This window comes from Halyomorpha halys, unplaced genomic scaffold, assembly GCF_000696795.3.
Source record: "Halyomorpha halys isolate HHAL.00 unplaced genomic scaffold, Hhal_1.1 Scaffold2001.1, whole genome shotgun sequence".
Lineage (NCBI taxonomy): Eukaryota > Metazoa > Arthropoda > Insecta > Hemiptera > Pentatomidae > Halyomorpha > Halyomorpha halys.
The window spans coordinates 72,301-90,872 of NW_027105856.1; the positions used below are offsets into that span (position 1 = coordinate 72,301).

Sequence of the window (18,572 nt, forward strand, 5' to 3'; positions counted from 1 at the left end):
TATTCCTTAATCCTGATTAATTGGGTGATCTTATGTCCTTATTTGTTCTGTAATCGAGTATGAGAATCTTCTTTTTAAAAACAAGCATTTAAAGAATATCAAAATCAATTATTCATTGTCCCCAAAAAGACTATCATTATTGATAAAGTATTTCGGCAGTCGATATCACAAGAAAGTAGCCGAAATCATGACTGACTAAGTTAAACTTTCAGTGATTGAGTGATTATCCGATTCATAATAAATAGAATCCCATGGAGGTATAGCATAATACTGACTTAATTGCAATCAGTTCGTATTTTATTAATGTGTGTACACAAGCATACTTTTGCCAATCACTTCGTCGACCTAAGGCTGACAAAGATGTTCGATCCAGTCAAGATATACTTCAATATATTGATAAAAAGTTTCAGCTTCGTGACCGGTGAGAAAAAAATGAGTACCTGGACCTTCCATAAAGGACTTCTGCGTCTCCTCGGTAATGATTGGTTGGTTCGGAAGGGAGAAATCTCCTTATTAAGGTAATTTCGAATTTACATCATGACATGCTATTCATATGCTTTTGTCTTTCATGAGAAAATTTTAACATTCTGTATATAAAATATCTGGTGTGATGCGAACATAACCTCCGCTTACCACCCTTTGTAGGTTGGTTTTCTGTAGATCGGTGAAGTTAAAGATATTCTAGTGAATTTAAACACCAGGAAAAGCTATGAACAAAAAATGTTTCTAGCTATGTTGCTAAAAAAATTCGTATTTTATCGAGGTGGGGATAACAACTATCATTTTTTTCCTGCCAAGAATACGGTAGTTTAAAGAAGCCGTCATGGGATCATGAAAAATCGAATGATCTTAGCTTTTTCCGTTCGAAGACCAAGAAAGGCAAAAGTTATGAACAACAAATTTTTATTTTTATATCGTTATAAAAATTCATTTATGAGGATTTCTTGAGTAGGAGATAAAGAATATAAATTTTGTTCCTTCCAAGAATAAAACAGTTTAACGAAGCCTTCATACGATCGAGAAAAATCTGGTGGTCTCGGCTTTAGCCGTTCGAGTCAGGTGCGTCAATTATTCTCTTTTTTTCACTTTTATTTACTAATAAAATTCTGTAATGTTTTGCATTTTTTATTATTGGTAATGATGATAATTATTTATTTTTTTAAAATAAACAAAATTAAAGGTACATTAGAGGATGAATTATTATGAATTTGTCATTTAAACCCTCTCAGTCTATTTCATAGAGGATAAAACCTAGTTGATATTAAAAACCATTTAATGATACATCGATATGCCGAGGTTGATCAAAAGCTTTAGGACCTTTTTCAAATAAATCGAAAAAAAATGTGAAAAATTAATTTTATGAAGTGGGACTTCCGGTGAAAATTTTCCCATATCCCAATCATTCTCCTTAAATAGGAAATTTCAGTTTCGTACGACAATTCGTTTTTGAGCTAGGTCATTCACAGACAGACACACAGACCATTTTTTGACTAGATTATTTTGGCTCAGGGAACTTCAAAAAATGTATTTTCGTCGAAAACTGGAATTCGAAATTTCGCACGATCGTAATACTTTCCCGTTGTACATAAATTGGTAAGTGAAAGAAAAAAAGAATTTTTTGAATTGATACTACTATTAAGTAGTATCGATACAAAAATTTATGTACTTACAATACGAATTATGTACCAGCTTTTTATTAATCCAGAAAACGAAAAAATCCTCCCCACAATCGATTGTTTCTTATAACAAATTTGGTTCCGTCTGTGTCAAGCCAAATCCAAGTAACGATCAAAAGTCCTACTGCTGTTAATCCGATGTTAATACAATTTTTAATATTAGATTTATTATCATATATTTGGATATTCCTATATCAATGTCATCAAATAGCAACCACTACTTTCGTCAAAGTAAAGTAAGAATAAGCCACTAATTGTCAAAAAAACTAAATATTTTAGATTTTATATGGATCATTGCTACTCATATATATGTTTATCCTGAATTGATATTCTCATTAAAGTAATAAGTCCAAGCAAAATGTATTGCCTACTTGGAATCAATTGATCAAGTGGTCGTTAGTTGAAGAACGCTTTGAATCAGTCCTTCAAACTTATATTTCCCAAGGAAACCTACAATTTATTTCTTATTATAATTCGAGGATAAAGAATATTGTAGAAATATTGTCAGTTTTTGTATATTGAATCTGTATTGCCTTATCCTCTGCTATAAATAATGCTTAATATAACTGGATTTGTGGATGTCCTGGGAAAAACAGTCAAGCAAATAATTTACATAACAAATATCTATTATTAATGAAGAGAAAAGAAATACTCTTTTTCTAAAAGGATTGGTTTGATTAAAGAAATTAAAGTGAATGTCATACACCTCGAAATCTTAATTAAATTTGTATCTTTTTAGCCCTGATGAAGCCCTGCAAAGTGGGGCGAAACGTTGGAAAATAAAATAGTTGTAAACTATTATCGTTTCTCTTGTGACCACAACCCTGACCATCTTCCTATATATCAATTTTTACGGTCAACTATATATACATATATAAAAAAATATATATTAACGATTTTACAGGATTTTCTAACGATTTAAGCCAACCCGATCCCTCGGGTCTCAAGGCAATTCTAAATTTTCACTTCTTATAACTAATTAATGAAAACCTTGCAGAGCTGTCACGGAATCATTGGCTCTAAAATTCGAAGTATTTATTTATTTATTTAAGTGTTTCAACCACTAGGGCTATTTACCCTCATTCAGGGGAATTTACAAAATTAGTAGATTACAATTGAGATATTCACGAAGTGTGAAAGTTAGAAATTAACAATTACTAGAGACTATATATGATCATAAATATTAATGATTTTTAGAAAGTGAAAAAATTTTGTTATTGTTGTGAGATCTTCTCTCAACATCTCCTGTAAATCTGAAGAGAATCGGTGTGATTCCTGAGCAATATATTTAGTGAGAATGTGTCTAACGGTGAGATCGTTTCCGCAGTAGCGAAACATCGGTGCATTTTCTTTTTTCATGAGATAACCGTGGGTGAGTCGAGTGTGGCCTATCTGAAGATGAGTTAATACTAGATCTTCTTTCTCTAGCAGATTCAAGTTTCTGGTTGGACGTTTTACAGTCTGTTGGACCATTCTTAACTTGTCTCTCATGATGAACCATTCATCTTGTCACTCTTGCTATCCAATTTCTTTGATCCATAAATAACATGAGCATGTTGATAATGTTACGACTTGGCCTGTCTTTATAGCTTGTCTGGCCTGCGAGTCTGCCTTTTCATTCTTGGTGATCACAAAATGTCCTGGCAGCCATAAAAACAAGACCCTACTACCCATGTTGTTCAAAGTTTTCAAATGCTACTTCAACTCTATTATTAGTGGGTGTGTTGAAAATTTTTGAGTAAATAGAGCCAAATCTACTCCAAATTTTCGAATATTTCCCTCCATAGACAACTATATTAACTACCCCCTCCAGAGACTTCCTATCTTCCCATAGCCTACCTTCTCATAAATATCCAATTATGTTGGAGGTAAAATTAATTTTAGAATTTGGAGAACTTTCGAAGGACGTTCTAGAAGACAAGTTGTATAGGAGACATAGTATTCTGAATATATTAATTTTAGTAATATATAGAATACGTCATAGTTTCGGCATTATCTCCCTTCACATGTAGTATATCTAACACCACATTTCGGTTGCATTTATCTCCGGAGCACTCTTCAAGCTAGTATTCCCCCAACACCTCGCTTTGCCTCCAGGGATATCGCTTTATCAGCATAAATTTGAAAGAATTTGTTCAGATCCTGAAACTCAATAATCTTCATAGAAACTTCAAATTATATAAAACAAAATTTGGTGCCATGAACCTATTTTTTTGTATTCGACACCTAAACAATTTATTTTGGGTTTAACTTGCTCTATTTTCTTCAACTTAGGGCAGAAAAGCTGACTGCTCTTAAAGTTACTAAACCTATTCTACTCAGAGTGGGAAAGTCGAGATTTTGAGAGACAACCACGAAAAGTCAACCCCCGGCCAGAGCGGGTTCGAATTCGAATTCAGTACCACTTCTGACACAAGAATGCCAACTTTGTGGCTTAAGATGCTCGCCCACGACGGCCTCTAACACCTAATATTGTCATTCATTAAATAAATCATTCTTAGAGTAACTTATGGATATAAAATTTTTAAATAATTTTATTATGATTAAACGGAAAGGTCATCACAAGAATTGAGCGAGGTTCTTAACAGATTATAACTTGAGAGAGAACAAGGCTCCTGCCAATCCATCACCAATTGGCGCAACTTGTTCCGAAGTTCTCTTTGATTAAATATTAGCCTTACCTAGTTGGAAAGGGCTGGCTACTTGAGGAGCCGGAGGGATTAGTTTGTAGTTATACCCCAAGGGGAATTACGTTGTTTAAATTTACCTATAAGTCATCAATATTATACATTTTTTAAAAAATAATGAGTTAAACAAAAAAATAGTTTTAATTTAAATTTAATTATAACCAATATAATTGTATTCAAACATTTTAAATGTATATGTTGTTTTAGAAAAATCGAACAAAAAACAACATTTCTTTATGTGCTCTTTCACAGTATGAAAATCATACTTTTTTCTTGGCAACATCTACTTGTACTAAATTAAGAAAGATAAAAATTCCCAATATTTTTTTTACTTTTACTATTATTTTAGCAGTATTTTTTATCCGGAATACTGTTTAGAAGCTAAAATTCTTATTTAAGTGGGATGCATTTAACTAAGTTACAGAAAAGGATATCAGTGGAAAAACTTTTGACCTTAATTTATTTTTGAAAATATTAAAAAAAAAGTTAAAAATAAGATTTTTTTTCCGAAAACCATGGAACGACGTGGTTCAATGGTAACTTTGCTACTAACTCCAAGGATCCCAGTTCGAATCCGGCTATGACAGATATCTATTCTGTTACTGTAGCCGTGAGTCAACCCTGTGGATGCAAGAGGGGATCCACTTCTGGGGTCCACTCAGCCTCATAAAGAGGGTGCCCTTAACTGGGGAAAGATCTGGGCGTGGAGAGTGATTCAGACCAAATCATCTCCTTGCACAATTGTTGTTCTAGTAAGAGTAATTCCTTACAAAGCACTACAACCCTGACCCTTCAGAGGTTGTAGTAGTAGAGATTTATTTATTGATTTTTGAAAAATATGCCCTATTAAAATAAATTGTTGTATTTATATTATATTAAGTTAAATGAGAGTAAATTGCCTACAATTTCGTCTTCGATGTTTTTTGTTTTTATCCGTTTCATTTCGAATGAGCGCGAGTCGACAGTATATTTATGTAATTTAAATAAATAATTAATAATTATCTAGTTATCACATTTTATGAAATTTAATAAGTACCTCCTGTTCATCAGTAAACATTTTGATAGTTATACGGCTAGCAATTCACTCTGTAGGTAATTGATTCCTCAATGGTTAAATGAACATTATAATAATTATGGAAGATAATATTTCTTAGAGTATATTGTATGATAACATTGAATTAAGGTATTGCTTAATTAATTTTTAAATTAATAGAAATAATTACTGAGACTGGAGGAATTAAATTTCATTTCCTGGAGAGAGATGGAGTTATCAGTTGAAGCCCGACTGGGACAAATTGCTAGGGGCAATAAATTCTTCCCCTACTCGGCCTCAGTAATCTTCTTCAGCGGGTCCCATCAATGTTCTCTTCAATAGCTCGTCGTCTTCGAGACCTACTATCTCCTATCTTCTGTTCCGAAGGGTGGAATCTTAGTCTGAAGTTGAACTAATCTCCAGGAAACTTATATTAATAGATGATTCATACGTGGTAGTCGTCAAAATGGAAACGTAAAAAAAAACAAAAAATAAAATAAATAAAGCATGCACCACCAATAAAAGAAATAAATAATTTTATATCTTAATAAAATTCCTTTAAACGTTAGATTTACATTTCGTTTTATCAGCCTAATTATTTATAAAGTAAATAAAATATATATATTAATATATTGACAGGCTTTTTCTAATTTATTTTTTTCAAACAGGGTTTAGCGTCCTAATGCTCTCCAAGTTGAAACAGGAAAGATATATCAGTGATAAACACAAAATAAAATTTAAAACAAACTATTTAAATGATTAAATTTGATAAATCGACTTTCGTGCAGAGTAAATAGTGTTAAGAACAAGTAGGAAGTTCAAGTGTAAACATTAACTAGGGTATACATGTATTATCGAATATTTTGAACATTTAAGATCTAAAGAGCGATATCCATTTCACTAAAATCCCTCTGGAACTCTATAGTTGCACTACCTGACTATCAGCAATAAACACAGACATTCCTCCAGACCAATCAGATTACTAAGCAAAGATTGTAAGTGTAAAGTTTACAACTTGCCAGCCTGCAGTTAAAGTTACTTAGTTTCGGACTAGTTTACAGATGAACAAGCCTTGCCTTGTAAGAATCTCTCTGTGTATGCCTGTAGAGCATATTGGTTGGTGTAAGAAGCTTGGAAGAGTTCCATTATATTGACTGATTGCCTTTTTTTATATAAATCGCAAGAAATACCTATTAATATTTTTAAAATATTAACACCGCCAGCCAAGGTTTTTCTACCTGCTGAGAGAAAATTGCTACGTAGGTTTAAAAACGCAAATTAGACAGACATCGACATTTAAGAAGGAACCTTGAAGACATTTAAGGTGTTGAAGATAGAGCATAATAAAAAAAAAAAACTCAAAAAATTTTTACACGGGGGGAACTACAAACTTACATAAATAATATTTGTAGGAATGTAAGATGTAAAAAAAAAAATCATATGGAAATAGACAGCATCGATTAAGAAGAACGGTAAGAAGATGAACAACGATCTAACGAATAATATTGATAAAAGAAATACTAAAAACACAGTAATCTATCGATCTCGTCGATACTAAAAGGAAGAAATAAAGTAACTGTATGGCGTGATGGTAAATAAATCAAAGGAAGAAATAAAGGTCCAGAAAAAAAGGAAATAATGAACAAATCAAGATTGTAACCTATCGTCGAGAAGGTTGAAGAGATGTAAAGTAAGGCGGGACGTGTGAAGAAATAACTTACAAATTACAGCCAATTATTGTTATCGTGACGATAAGAAAAACAGATAAATATGAAATTAAGATAAATTAGGAAGGATATTTGAGAGACGTTAGCATTAAAGATCATGTTGTTGACGAAGAGGTATCATGACTATGTTTGATGACGTCTAGCAAAATGGAATGAAACCTTAGCGTATAATAAATAGTTTTTTAATTAACTTTTTAAACCATCAGCTAATAACTATCTAATAAATTTTTATAAAATTAAGTTTTGCTAACCGCAAGGATACCTTAGCCTGCCCGCTTCAAATAGTATAAAAGGAGGTATAACATCATGATTTCATAATACAAAATGAACAAAAGTTCTGAAAAATATTGTATTTACGATTAAGAAAATAAACTGACATAGATTTAAACACGGGAAAACAGGCGGCACTGCGAATGATCCCTACCAACTTAAAGTAAATACTATACTGTGTCTCAGAGTAGGAACCAAAGATAACCCTATTGAAAAATTAACAAACGTGTGGCGGTACGCAGTTATGCCTTCCTTAGTACTTCGGGATAACCCGTTTCGAGCAATAAGTACTTGTTTTACCACAATAGAACATTAGAGCACTCAGACTCGAACAATAAAGAGAAGCTGAAATGATGAAAGAATTGTAAACTTTCCGGATTATTCTTCTCCCTGAAATAAGACCAGCTAAGAGAACCAGATGGTTCTCCTGGAAAAATGTAGGAAGAAGGAAGAGAACCAGAAGAAAAAGACAGGGAGAGGATTCGATTTGGGGATTGCAGGATAGCGGCAGAGAGACAGGCGCTTCGTGCTCCGAGGCCAGCTAAGTCAACCTGAAGGCAACAGGGATAATAGCTAGAAAGAAAATACCCAAAATGGAGGAGGGGTCTAAGTCCACAAGAAACACCCAGATAAGTTATAATAATAGTCCGAAATTGTGATTTTGAATGGCAAATTAAAATTAAATAATAGTAAAGCCTAATAACTAACTAACTTAAGGCCCAAAGATCTACTAAAGAGCGCAGTATTATCAATGAAATCACATGAATAGATAAATATTAATTCAGAATCAATGTTTTTGCCAGTAAGCTTACACATTTGTAAATAGCCGCAGTATATCCAATATTATCCTAACTCGATTTTATGGTTTAAATACTCTACATGGCACCTGATAATAATATACATTATTCAATCTTCCACACCAGAGCAATGGTATCTGTGGTATCTAGTTTTAAATATATTTATCTGATTTAAATATATTTATAACAGATTCCTAGGAACAGTAGATCGGTCCCCATAAAGAGCCGATAGAAATAAATAATAGAAAAAGATAGTAAAAATACGCAACTAGATAATAAAATAGGTTTCTGGAATCCACATCAGCCACAGAAACGCAGTTAGCCGAAAGTTTTAATTAATTATTTGGGTAGATTGCTATTCAATTATTCTGTACTAGTTAAATAAGAATCTTGAATTTTTTTTGTCAGTGTTGCGTAGCTAATTTAAAAAGTATCCATAACCTTCAGTTTTCCATGAAAAAACATTACATTTTATAAATTATCAGATCATTATTATCCATTATTAGATAATTAATGTCTTACTTCAAATATATACAAGAGTTCGGAAGCAATTTAGAAAATACATGAGTTTTCTCTATGGCGCGTGGAAGGAACTCGCATAGGAAGTAGAAGAAAAGGAAGTAGGGGCACCATTGCTACCGTTCTTTAAATAGCTACTATTTTATCTGTTTTCAAAAAGAAAAAGATATATCTCAAGAAATGATTTAAAAATTCTTTTTTTATTTTTCAATTTACCGAATTTTCTAAGTAGTTTGCCTACTCAAAGTATTTGTTAAATCATCAGGGGTTGGAGTTCATTGCCCTTAGTATCGCACGCTTAAAGAATAATAATTCGGGAGCTGGGGCGCAAAAAGTTACCTTATTAATATACAAGATAAAACTTTCCCTACAGCTACAAGGATAGAATATAGCTGAAACATTTACCCCATTACTTAGGGCCCATTTTTAAAAAAATCTCAAAATTTAAAACGTATACAACATAAATATTTTGAATTATATTCTTTGTTTTTTAAAATTCAATCAGCAATAATAACTAGATTTACTTCAATAATTTGGAGGAAATAATTCCATCGTTGTCTAGTTTCTATACTTCTATTATGAATTCGCTTAAAGGTTTTTCTCTCCTCTCCAAATATTAATGAACTGAGTTTACACAGGAAACATCCCTTTTTAAAACGCCATAGTAGATTAGGTTATTTGCTAATCTTGCCAATTCGCAAAACGAAAGTTCTTCAGAAAGCTATCTTAGCATGTATTTCCAGAAAGATAAGAAGACTAGAATGCGGCAGTGTTTCGTAGTTGACGAAGGAGAAAGGAAGATCTCTAACTCCATTCTTTATCTTGGCGTGACACTGGCTCCAGTTACTTCAGGAAGAGGCAATGCAGAAATCTTATAGGATCTGTCACCTGCTCAATTCATCGTAGCTCTCTCTACGCCTCTTGTTATAGATTTACAAGGTGTTAATACGCCTGACTCTTCAAAACTATGCTGGACAAGTTGTAGAGTTTCTAGAATCATCTCTTTCGGTGACTGGTACCTCACATCAGTGAGCTAGGAACAATGCCATCCGTGAAAAGCTCTAGCTTCCCTCTGTGTAGGAGTTGTTGGCCAAAGGTACATCACGTTCTTTGATAGGATGAAGGCCTATGTTAACCCATTGTTCAGACAGATTGGCACTTCCCTAAGACCTTCGAGGTGGCAAGGCACAGTTCCGTTGGTCGAAATCCTCGGGAAGGGCTTTAGACACCGAAGTCCGAAGTCCGCGTCCCCTCCCTGTTTTATGTATTTATTTATTTGTAAATTATCCCACTATTAATGTAGAATCCCCTTTCAGCGGATCCAGGCTTCTTAGCTTAAAATGCCCCTATAGCAACAAAAGGTTGTTACATTGATATTGAATACATAAATATATCTTTATTTAATTATATGTATGTTATTGTTTGTTAATAGTATAAAGAGTGCTTGAAAATTTTTTTTTCACAAAATGGTTTATTCTTGTATGTGAACAGCCTATCTCAAAAATAAGAAGTTGCACAAAACCCAAATTACGTCATTGTGGTAAGTAAAACTTTGCCTTGAGTATTACAGCAACTTTGTCTCTAAATTTCACTATTTTTAATTTTTACTCATGATTTTATTTTTTATTACCATGTTTTCAAAAACGGTTTTATTGATATTGATTGATCCATCATTGTATGATTAATTGATCTTTGATATTACCAAGGCTTTGTTCCTGTTGAAATAGTCCGGATTAATCCTGGATTAAATAGGGCTTAAATACCAAGACCGCTCGGCCTATAGACTAATATTATGATATTATTATATATTGTTTTATTAGACTAATATTATAATATTATTTAGATTATTTAGACGCTCGGTCTGTTCAAAATAATTTTTTCTATATTTTATATTTTTTATATTTTATAATTCATTTTAAAAGGAGCTAGCAGCTAATAAAAATTCAGAAACGACGAGCCAGTCCACGTATTTAGGTATTAAGTTTTAGGTTTAGTTTAAAAAACATTTTTTAAAAAATGTGTGCCCCAGCACATTATAAAATTCATAGAACGCCCTCCACAACATAATTACAAACTCAAAAACTCCTTAAAGTGTACGCAACTACAGAAGAATGAGACAATATGGAAATCAAATATATATTGATATATATATTTAAGTTAGTAACGAAAATTTTCTGAAATAGAGGTTTTAAAAGAAAAAATATTTTAAATTAAATTTTCGAAATAACAGTAGATGAAAATGTAGGTAAAACATGAAAATCCAAAGATTTCAGAAAAATTTATATCTAACAAATGCTATCACAAGAGATACTGGAGAATGATGTAAAACGCGTAAATAAATATTTCTGTGTTATATGTTTGTGATGATAACAATTATTTTATACTTTCACATATCTATTTACCAGGCATAAATGTCTAAAACAAGACAAGTTCATTTTCTATTTATTTTTTAAAAATTTAATCGAAGAATAAGTTCTTCCAAAAAATAACATATGATTTATTGTTTTTTAAAAGAAATTCGTTCACCTCGTGATGGAGTGTAGTTAAAAGAAAATCAGAATAGACTTGCCTGATTTCGGAATTAGGGGCAGTAATACGACCAACTTTAACTCAAAGTAGATGAAATTTAGATTATAAGCACATCGTACCATTTATTTTGGATTCTAAAGAATAAGTTAATGATAAAAGAATTTCTCTTAAAACACAGTTATTTATTTTTAACATAGACCCTTTTTAAATTTATAGCCTTGTTATTGTATTAGAAGAGATTTTTATTAATTATTTTTTGAAAAAAACTGAAATCCCGAGAAGTTATTCGCAGATAGGAGTTACAGATTAATAATATTTATTATTCTCCTTTTTTTTTCATTTCATCACTTCATTAATTTATTCAGTGTATTACGTAATTAAATTGCTGGATAAACTATTGAATAATAAATCTGCTATACCCTTGTTTATTTTATTACTTATACCATTTAAGCCGGAGTTAACCAGGCTTTAAAGTTCTGAGACGTAAATCAGAAAGACAAAGTTAATAAATTTAAAAGCAAGTGTTACTTCATGCTCTACGACAACAATGAGCTTGGTTTCGAGCGAAGTAGGACAATAAAGTCCCCGTTGCTCTGCTTTGCACGGCTTAATTAAACTCTTGTACATTTATAGCTACATCTAATTTAAACCGTGTATTAAAACGTGAATCCATGGGGAGTGGATGACTATTATGAGAGATCTCTCAAATATTTTATGGTCTTAGATCTAGTTGAGAAGACAAAGCGGAACATTATCAAGCTTAGGTGAGAATAAATTTTACTAAATAACTTAGTGATAAATCTTTATTTTTTTTTTGTAGTACTAAAATGAAAGCCGATAGAGGTTCTTCTTAAAAGGAAATAAGCATTAGTCAATAAAAAAATATATATAGTTGTTTATTATAAATTAGAAGATTATTACAGTACGAATTATTTGGGGATCAATTAATTTAAAAACTGGTTAGGATCAGTCGGGTGGGCATATTCTACTCTCCTAAAGAAAAAGCAAAAGTGAAGCCAAAAAAGTGGTGGTGTAGCTGCGCTCTGCGGTTCAGGTTTACTTAAAAGTTAATAGAAATGTCTGACATAGTAATCTAAACTTAGCCGGTGATTGAATCCGACTCCACTGCAACGTCCCTGGAGTAAATCATAAGGTCAACCTTTTTGGCTTCATTTTTCCTTGCAGCTAAGCACCTCCTTTATAATTCTTCCTCCAACGTTAGAACATGCTCAACAAGGATTTTTCGGTTCTGGAAGGAGTTTTTGATTTCATTTTCTTAGTATTGTTTGACGAATTTACAAGTTCTTAATAATGCAAAATATCTATTCTATTTTAAATACATTAAAATTGGATTGTGATATACTTGGAGATAATAAAATAATCTATTAGAAAAATCTTGAGATACATAATATTTTTATTATAATTACAGAATTATCTGGCTGGTGTTATATCCCATCGCCTACATAACGTCCATGATATCCATCACTACCCTCACCATCAAGTATGTCCTGCAGAGGGAACATCCAACGATGCTGGATTATACGAGGGCTATGAACGGTGTTGTAGCTTGTATAGCTTTTGTTTACGCTATATGCAAAGTAAGTTAACATTTGAGCGCTTTAGGAATATTAATTAATTTTTAATTTAAATTTAATCCTATCTCAACCTTCACACTCTGGTTTCATCCTTCAGGATAACCACCGCGATGGGGTTACCCCCATAAATAAGTGGACAGGTAGTGAAAAAAAAGTGTATAGTGATTAATAGAAAAATGTTTGTAGAGGACTATCGGGTAGTTAATAATTATTGCAAAAGAAATCGAAATTAAATGCAAAAATATTTTATATGTATTTTTGACTGAAATATTTTGTTTCAAATAAGTGTTGTCATTCGCAATGGATTTTGTTTCAGAGTAAAGCTTTTATTGACTTCTATTTACTGATAAATATGTCTATATCGTTCTTCCATGCACAGCCAAATGTTTCCCCAATCGTGCTACACAACGAACTCCAATTCACACTATGAATAGTAAAGCAGACGTTATTCCTCTCTCAAACTGTGATAATAAAAATAAATAAATAATAAAATGAAATACATCTGTTACAATGGAAGCGGCTCTCAGTTATTACTATGAAAACATTTAAACTTCCACTATAATATTGTAGGTGATTTTGACTTTCACTGTGAACCGTTGACTTTCCCTAGTTACTGCATGCTTTTTTATTTAAACGATGTTGTAGCATTAAGAAGTCTGCTCACAAAATTTCTGGCGAATCACTCAGTTGAGCAACATGTCAGTCAGTCCCATAAATTACAGAGCGGACGTTTGACTGGATTTGATGGAACAGTTTGATTGCGTTTAAGAGTCTTAAGTAGACTAGATTATTTGTTCATCGCACTAGGTGTGTCCTGGAATCCTAGTTTCATAAAAAAAAAAAAATTAAATTCAAAATATATCAGTTGTTTCCCCTATGAGCCCCTATTGAGGATGGTTTATATAACTTAAGCTCGAATTCTTAGTCATAAATATGAAAAAAGTAAGTACCGTGGACGTAATTCAGCTTACCATTCCTAGTTAGAGCAGGACATTAAACCTCAAGTAAACCTCAAGAGTTTCCCAATACAATCTTGACAGAGAAAAAGTTCTATTAATAAAGTATTATATAATTATTTGTGTCACAAAAATGAGTCTTTTCTCTATACAAAGATATAAGAAAACATTAAAAAAAAGAATCAGAAATAAATAAATTTCTTGAATAGAGATAACTTTTTATATTTGGGGGTTTGTGAAGTAGTTTGTGCTAGGCTTCAAAAGACTTGATCTTCTCTTAGAGCTTGGTCCTGAAGCTGTTCGGTAAGAACCTTTGGCATTTGATGGACATGGTGGACGACCTAGGAGAGGTGGATGAGATCGCCGAACCCCATCGCGACAGCTCGGTGAGACATGCCACACTCTACCTCGGATTGCTATGCCTCATCCCAGCCACTTGGACAGTCTGTTCGATGTTCTACATGCACAACATACCCTTCCCTACGGACTGGCCCTGGGGAGACTATACTCCCTTCAGGTATTTTATATGTACGTTATTCATTTCTTTATTAATTTGTTTTTACCTAAAAGTATTTATTTTCACATAACATAATAAGACTTGGAGAAAGATTACACATTGTTCCGGTCATGAATTAGTTGCCTTATGGCATCATTTATTCTCCCCTTATATGGTTGAGTTGGTCCAACTTATAACTTACCATTTCATAGCTTATTTTGTGGTTATTTTAGTATTATTATAATTATTATTAGCGCGACAGACCGTGGGTCTCATAAATGCCCGGGAGAGGGATGGCTGCGAGTGAGTTTTGATAATTTTATGCTTGAAAAAACCCAGATGGGCCGGGGCTCGAACTCCCAACGTTTGAGTTGGTTGCCAGGCTGCTACCATCACCCCTCATTTTTAAATATGTTTGTTTATAAATTAATAAGCAAACAATCTTCATATGATGTTTGATTGTTGATCAGTGATAGTCAAAACAGCCTCAGATTAAACCTCTAACTCCTAGGCTCGCTTTAGCAGATTGAGTAAAAACCGTGGAACTTTCCTTATGTTAATTATTCTTTAATATGTTACATTATTCATTTTATTTACAACAGGAAACACTGAGTAATGATTATTTATTTCAAATAAATAAAATATAAGGTATTCTAGAGGAGGATTTTCTAGCATTTTAACACTGTCAGACTATTTCAATGAGGATGAAACCTAGTTGGTATTAATTAAAGGCCTCTTAGTTGTACACATATTTACCAAGTTTAATCAAAATTGTTGAGGTCTTTTTTGATGACCTGAAAAAGTGTATAATCCATTCAGTTGTGGCACTTCTAAAAGGTCGATTTTAATGAAATATTAATATAACATCCTAGTTGCATATCTTCCCTAAATATGTAACTTTAGTTTCGTACGACCTTTTGTTTTTTGAGCGAGAGTGTTGCGACATACATACACATACACACTCATACATAGACCATTTCGTGGACCTGTATGCATTTATTGCCTTTTTTTCTATTAAAAAAGTACTAAGCTATCAGCCTCTGTATAAGAAATAATCCACTGCCGCCTCTATTACGGTAATACTACAATTTAAGCCGTAATTTATTAAGTTAACTTAGGGAAGCAGCTCGGCCTTACGGTAATACAGTTGGGAAGATAGGTTGGGGGTTTTGATTAAATAGATTAATTTTATTAGATATCATTGGCCACCTGAACCCTATTAAGCCCCGATTCGCTCACTGATTGGCGGAAGATTTCCTTCCTTTCAGCTCTCTTAATTGGCTGAAAGTGGGGGAGTCCTACGAACCATAGTATCGTGTCTTACTATATATGTAGGTTCGATTATTATTAAAGATTTAGAATATTTCTTCAGCTTCAGTTAAGTCTATCAAACAGTAGACAATTTTTTTTTTAAATTATAATTTATTTTTTTAAAAGCCAGGGTATGGTAAAATTATTTCTGTTTTCATTATTTCTCGTGGAGTATAAGAATATTTCAGGCAAAGTTCAGTTCAGGATTAACCTGTTATAAAAATTTCACCTGACAATTGAAATATTCTAAATATCATTCGTGTGTATGTAATCAACAATTACTTTGTAATAATATATCTTTTGACGACGTTTTGCAACTTTATTGTTTGCATAGTCATGCCCTACAATGAGAAAAACACAGTTTTTTTTAGAACATACACTCTCTTCAAATAATTATCACAAAAAAATCTCAACTGCAGTGTGTTCTACCTTATGATGTTAACATGTTCAAATTTGGGGAAGGACTGAAACGATTTTGAAATGAAAGTCAGTTGTCACCTGTTAGCATCATAAGGCAGAACATACTGTTTGAGAATTTCTGTGATAATTATTTGAAAAGAGTGTATGTTAAAAAAAAAAACTGTGTTTTTCTCATTGTAGGGCATGACTATGCAAACAATAAAGTTGCAAAAAGTCGCCAAAAGATGTATTATTACAAACTTGGCTGATCCTCAAGACCGTCCAAAACAAATTTATACATACAAGAGTCGATAAAAAATAAATAAATTCCGTAATAAAAACTAAGTGAAACGTGATGAACAGGGCTTCCCACAATACACGTTCACACACCTTAACTTCTACAATTTTAGGAATTTTGGTTTTATTTTAACTGGGTTATAACGATAACAATATGTTTTTTTAAGCTATTGTTAATTTTCCGATTAATTTCGAGCGCACTTAATTCTAAAATTTCCTAACGAATGAAGACAATGTTTTCAGTATATTTGATTTAAAACCAATTCGTAAGTGTAAATCGAAAAAAAAACACTATTTTGTTTTATTATTTTCTACGATTTGCGCGCAAATGGTCCGAAAAATTGAAAAATTCTCAAGAACTGATTATTTATATGAAAATGGATTCTAAAACGAGTTTATTATATATGAATATATATACTTTTTCTTTCCATTTTCCGCACCGTTTATGCGCAAATTGTCTAATACCCTAAGGAAATTGTTTTCAGTTGTTGGTAATTTACACCTTCAGGATACGAAGGATAAAAAATGTGGTACGGTGCGCGCATAACGTAACTTTCATTTACCACCCCAAGTTTTGATGATTTAATATTTACAACTCTATTTAAATCAAAATATATCTAGTAAATTTGAAGTAAGACCATAATTGTATGATATGGGCGTGTAGAGGAACTACCCTTTGGTGGCGATATAATAGATTTAAATTAATTAAATTAAATTTAAATCTGTACCGCTACAGCCCATGAAGGGTCAAGGGTTCAGTACTTTGTAAGGAAGTACTGTTACTAGACCAACGGTTGTGCAAGGAGGTAATTTTGTCAGAATCACGCTCGACCGCTGGATTTTTACCCAATTAAGGGTACCCAATTTAAGAGGCTGGGTCAAGGAGGGTTCCAGAACCCATAGGAGTTAACTCACAGGTACAGTGTAACAGAAAACAATATTACGCCCGCCCGATTCGAACTCAGGTTCTTGAAGTTAGTAGCCACGTGCTTTATCCCATGGCTGCCGCGCTCTAAAGGTAAACTCAAAGACAGAATTTAACATTGCAGTGTCCTTTCTTTCTGCTTCAGAGAAAAATAATGAAGTAATATTACAGGATCGAAGTAATAATTTAGGTTTTTAATTTTTTGTTTATAGCTTTTACTATTGACTTCATAGCGGCAACTTACTGCGCTGTAACTCACTCAACATACGACACAATCTTTCCTATCAGCGCCGGGGCCATTTGCGGCCACATTGCGTCGATTAGCGCAAAGATGGAAAAATTGGGAAGGACAGGAGACAAGGAAAAGGACAAGAAAATACTGAATGAGTGCTACCGTTTGCATGTGGCTCTTTTGAAGTAATTGAAATTTACTGCTATAATTCTTTTTTTTTTAATCCTATTTATTTCTTATAGTTGTAATAAATATGTTTCATTGCTGTTAAAATAAATACAGAGCTGTTTATAAAAATCTATTAAACTACAGCCCATAGAGGATATGTATGGTGGATGGTGTCCTGTAAAAAATTTTTAACAACTTTTTTTTGTTACGGTTGAAGATTTAATAATCTCATATTCACATAATTGCATCAAAAATACAAAATTCATGGTAAATCGCTAGATATCTTATGCATTGAAGTCATTTCATAAAATAATCTTTACTTATATTTTCTGAAAACTTTAAATTTGTAACAAAACACCTTCATCTAATGAAATTATCATTTTTTAATATTTCTAATATCTATTTAAGAAATAATTAGTTTTTTGAATTACTCGAAAAATACATAATATACAACAATGTTCTGAAACATTACAGCCACTCATTTGAAAGATAATGAAATTCACAACGTTAGAAAAAAAAAAAATTCTCTAAATAAGACTAGAATTCTGTGCTATGGACCCACGTGTGTTTCGTAAATGTTATTTGCAGGTTTCCATGATTATCTTATAGTTTATCTTTATCTTCATAAATAAAAGAACAGATATCACTCATTTGCCAAATTTAGATCACTGTATCTCAAAAAGAAAATTTCTTTGAGGCTGAAATTATTAAAGTGATTCTCCTTGCGTGAACATGTAAAATTAGGGCGGGTTTAGAAAAATTTGGACTGTAAGTGGTTTACATAAAATAAATAAAATTATTTTCAGAACCTAAAAAAATATATTTTTTTTTTAATACTTTAAAGATATACACCTCCTGGAACGATATAGCCATTCATTTATAAGATAATTTGGTTCTATTTAATACATCATCTAAATCGGACCATTATTAGCAAAGAGGGAAGGAAACCCATTTT

General features: G+C 32.3%; 1 protein-coding gene across 1 annotated transcript in view; it reads left to right on the forward strand.

Moving 5' to 3' along the window:
- Positions 1–337: 337 nt before the first annotated feature.
- The window catches only part of LOC106690973 (odorant receptor 85b), a 33,786-nt gene continuing 15,551 nt past the window's right edge, over positions 338–18,572 (forward strand). The window contains exons 1-4 of the mRNA XM_024362102.2: positions 338–518; positions 12,668–12,836; positions 14,071–14,317; positions 17,430–17,634. Coding sequence (XP_024217870.2) covers positions 361–518; positions 12,668–12,836; positions 14,071–14,317; positions 17,430–17,634 — 779 coding nt within the window. The 5' untranslated portion in view covers positions 338–360. The remainder of the gene's footprint in view (positions 519–12,667; positions 12,837–14,070; positions 14,318–17,429; positions 17,635–18,572) is intronic.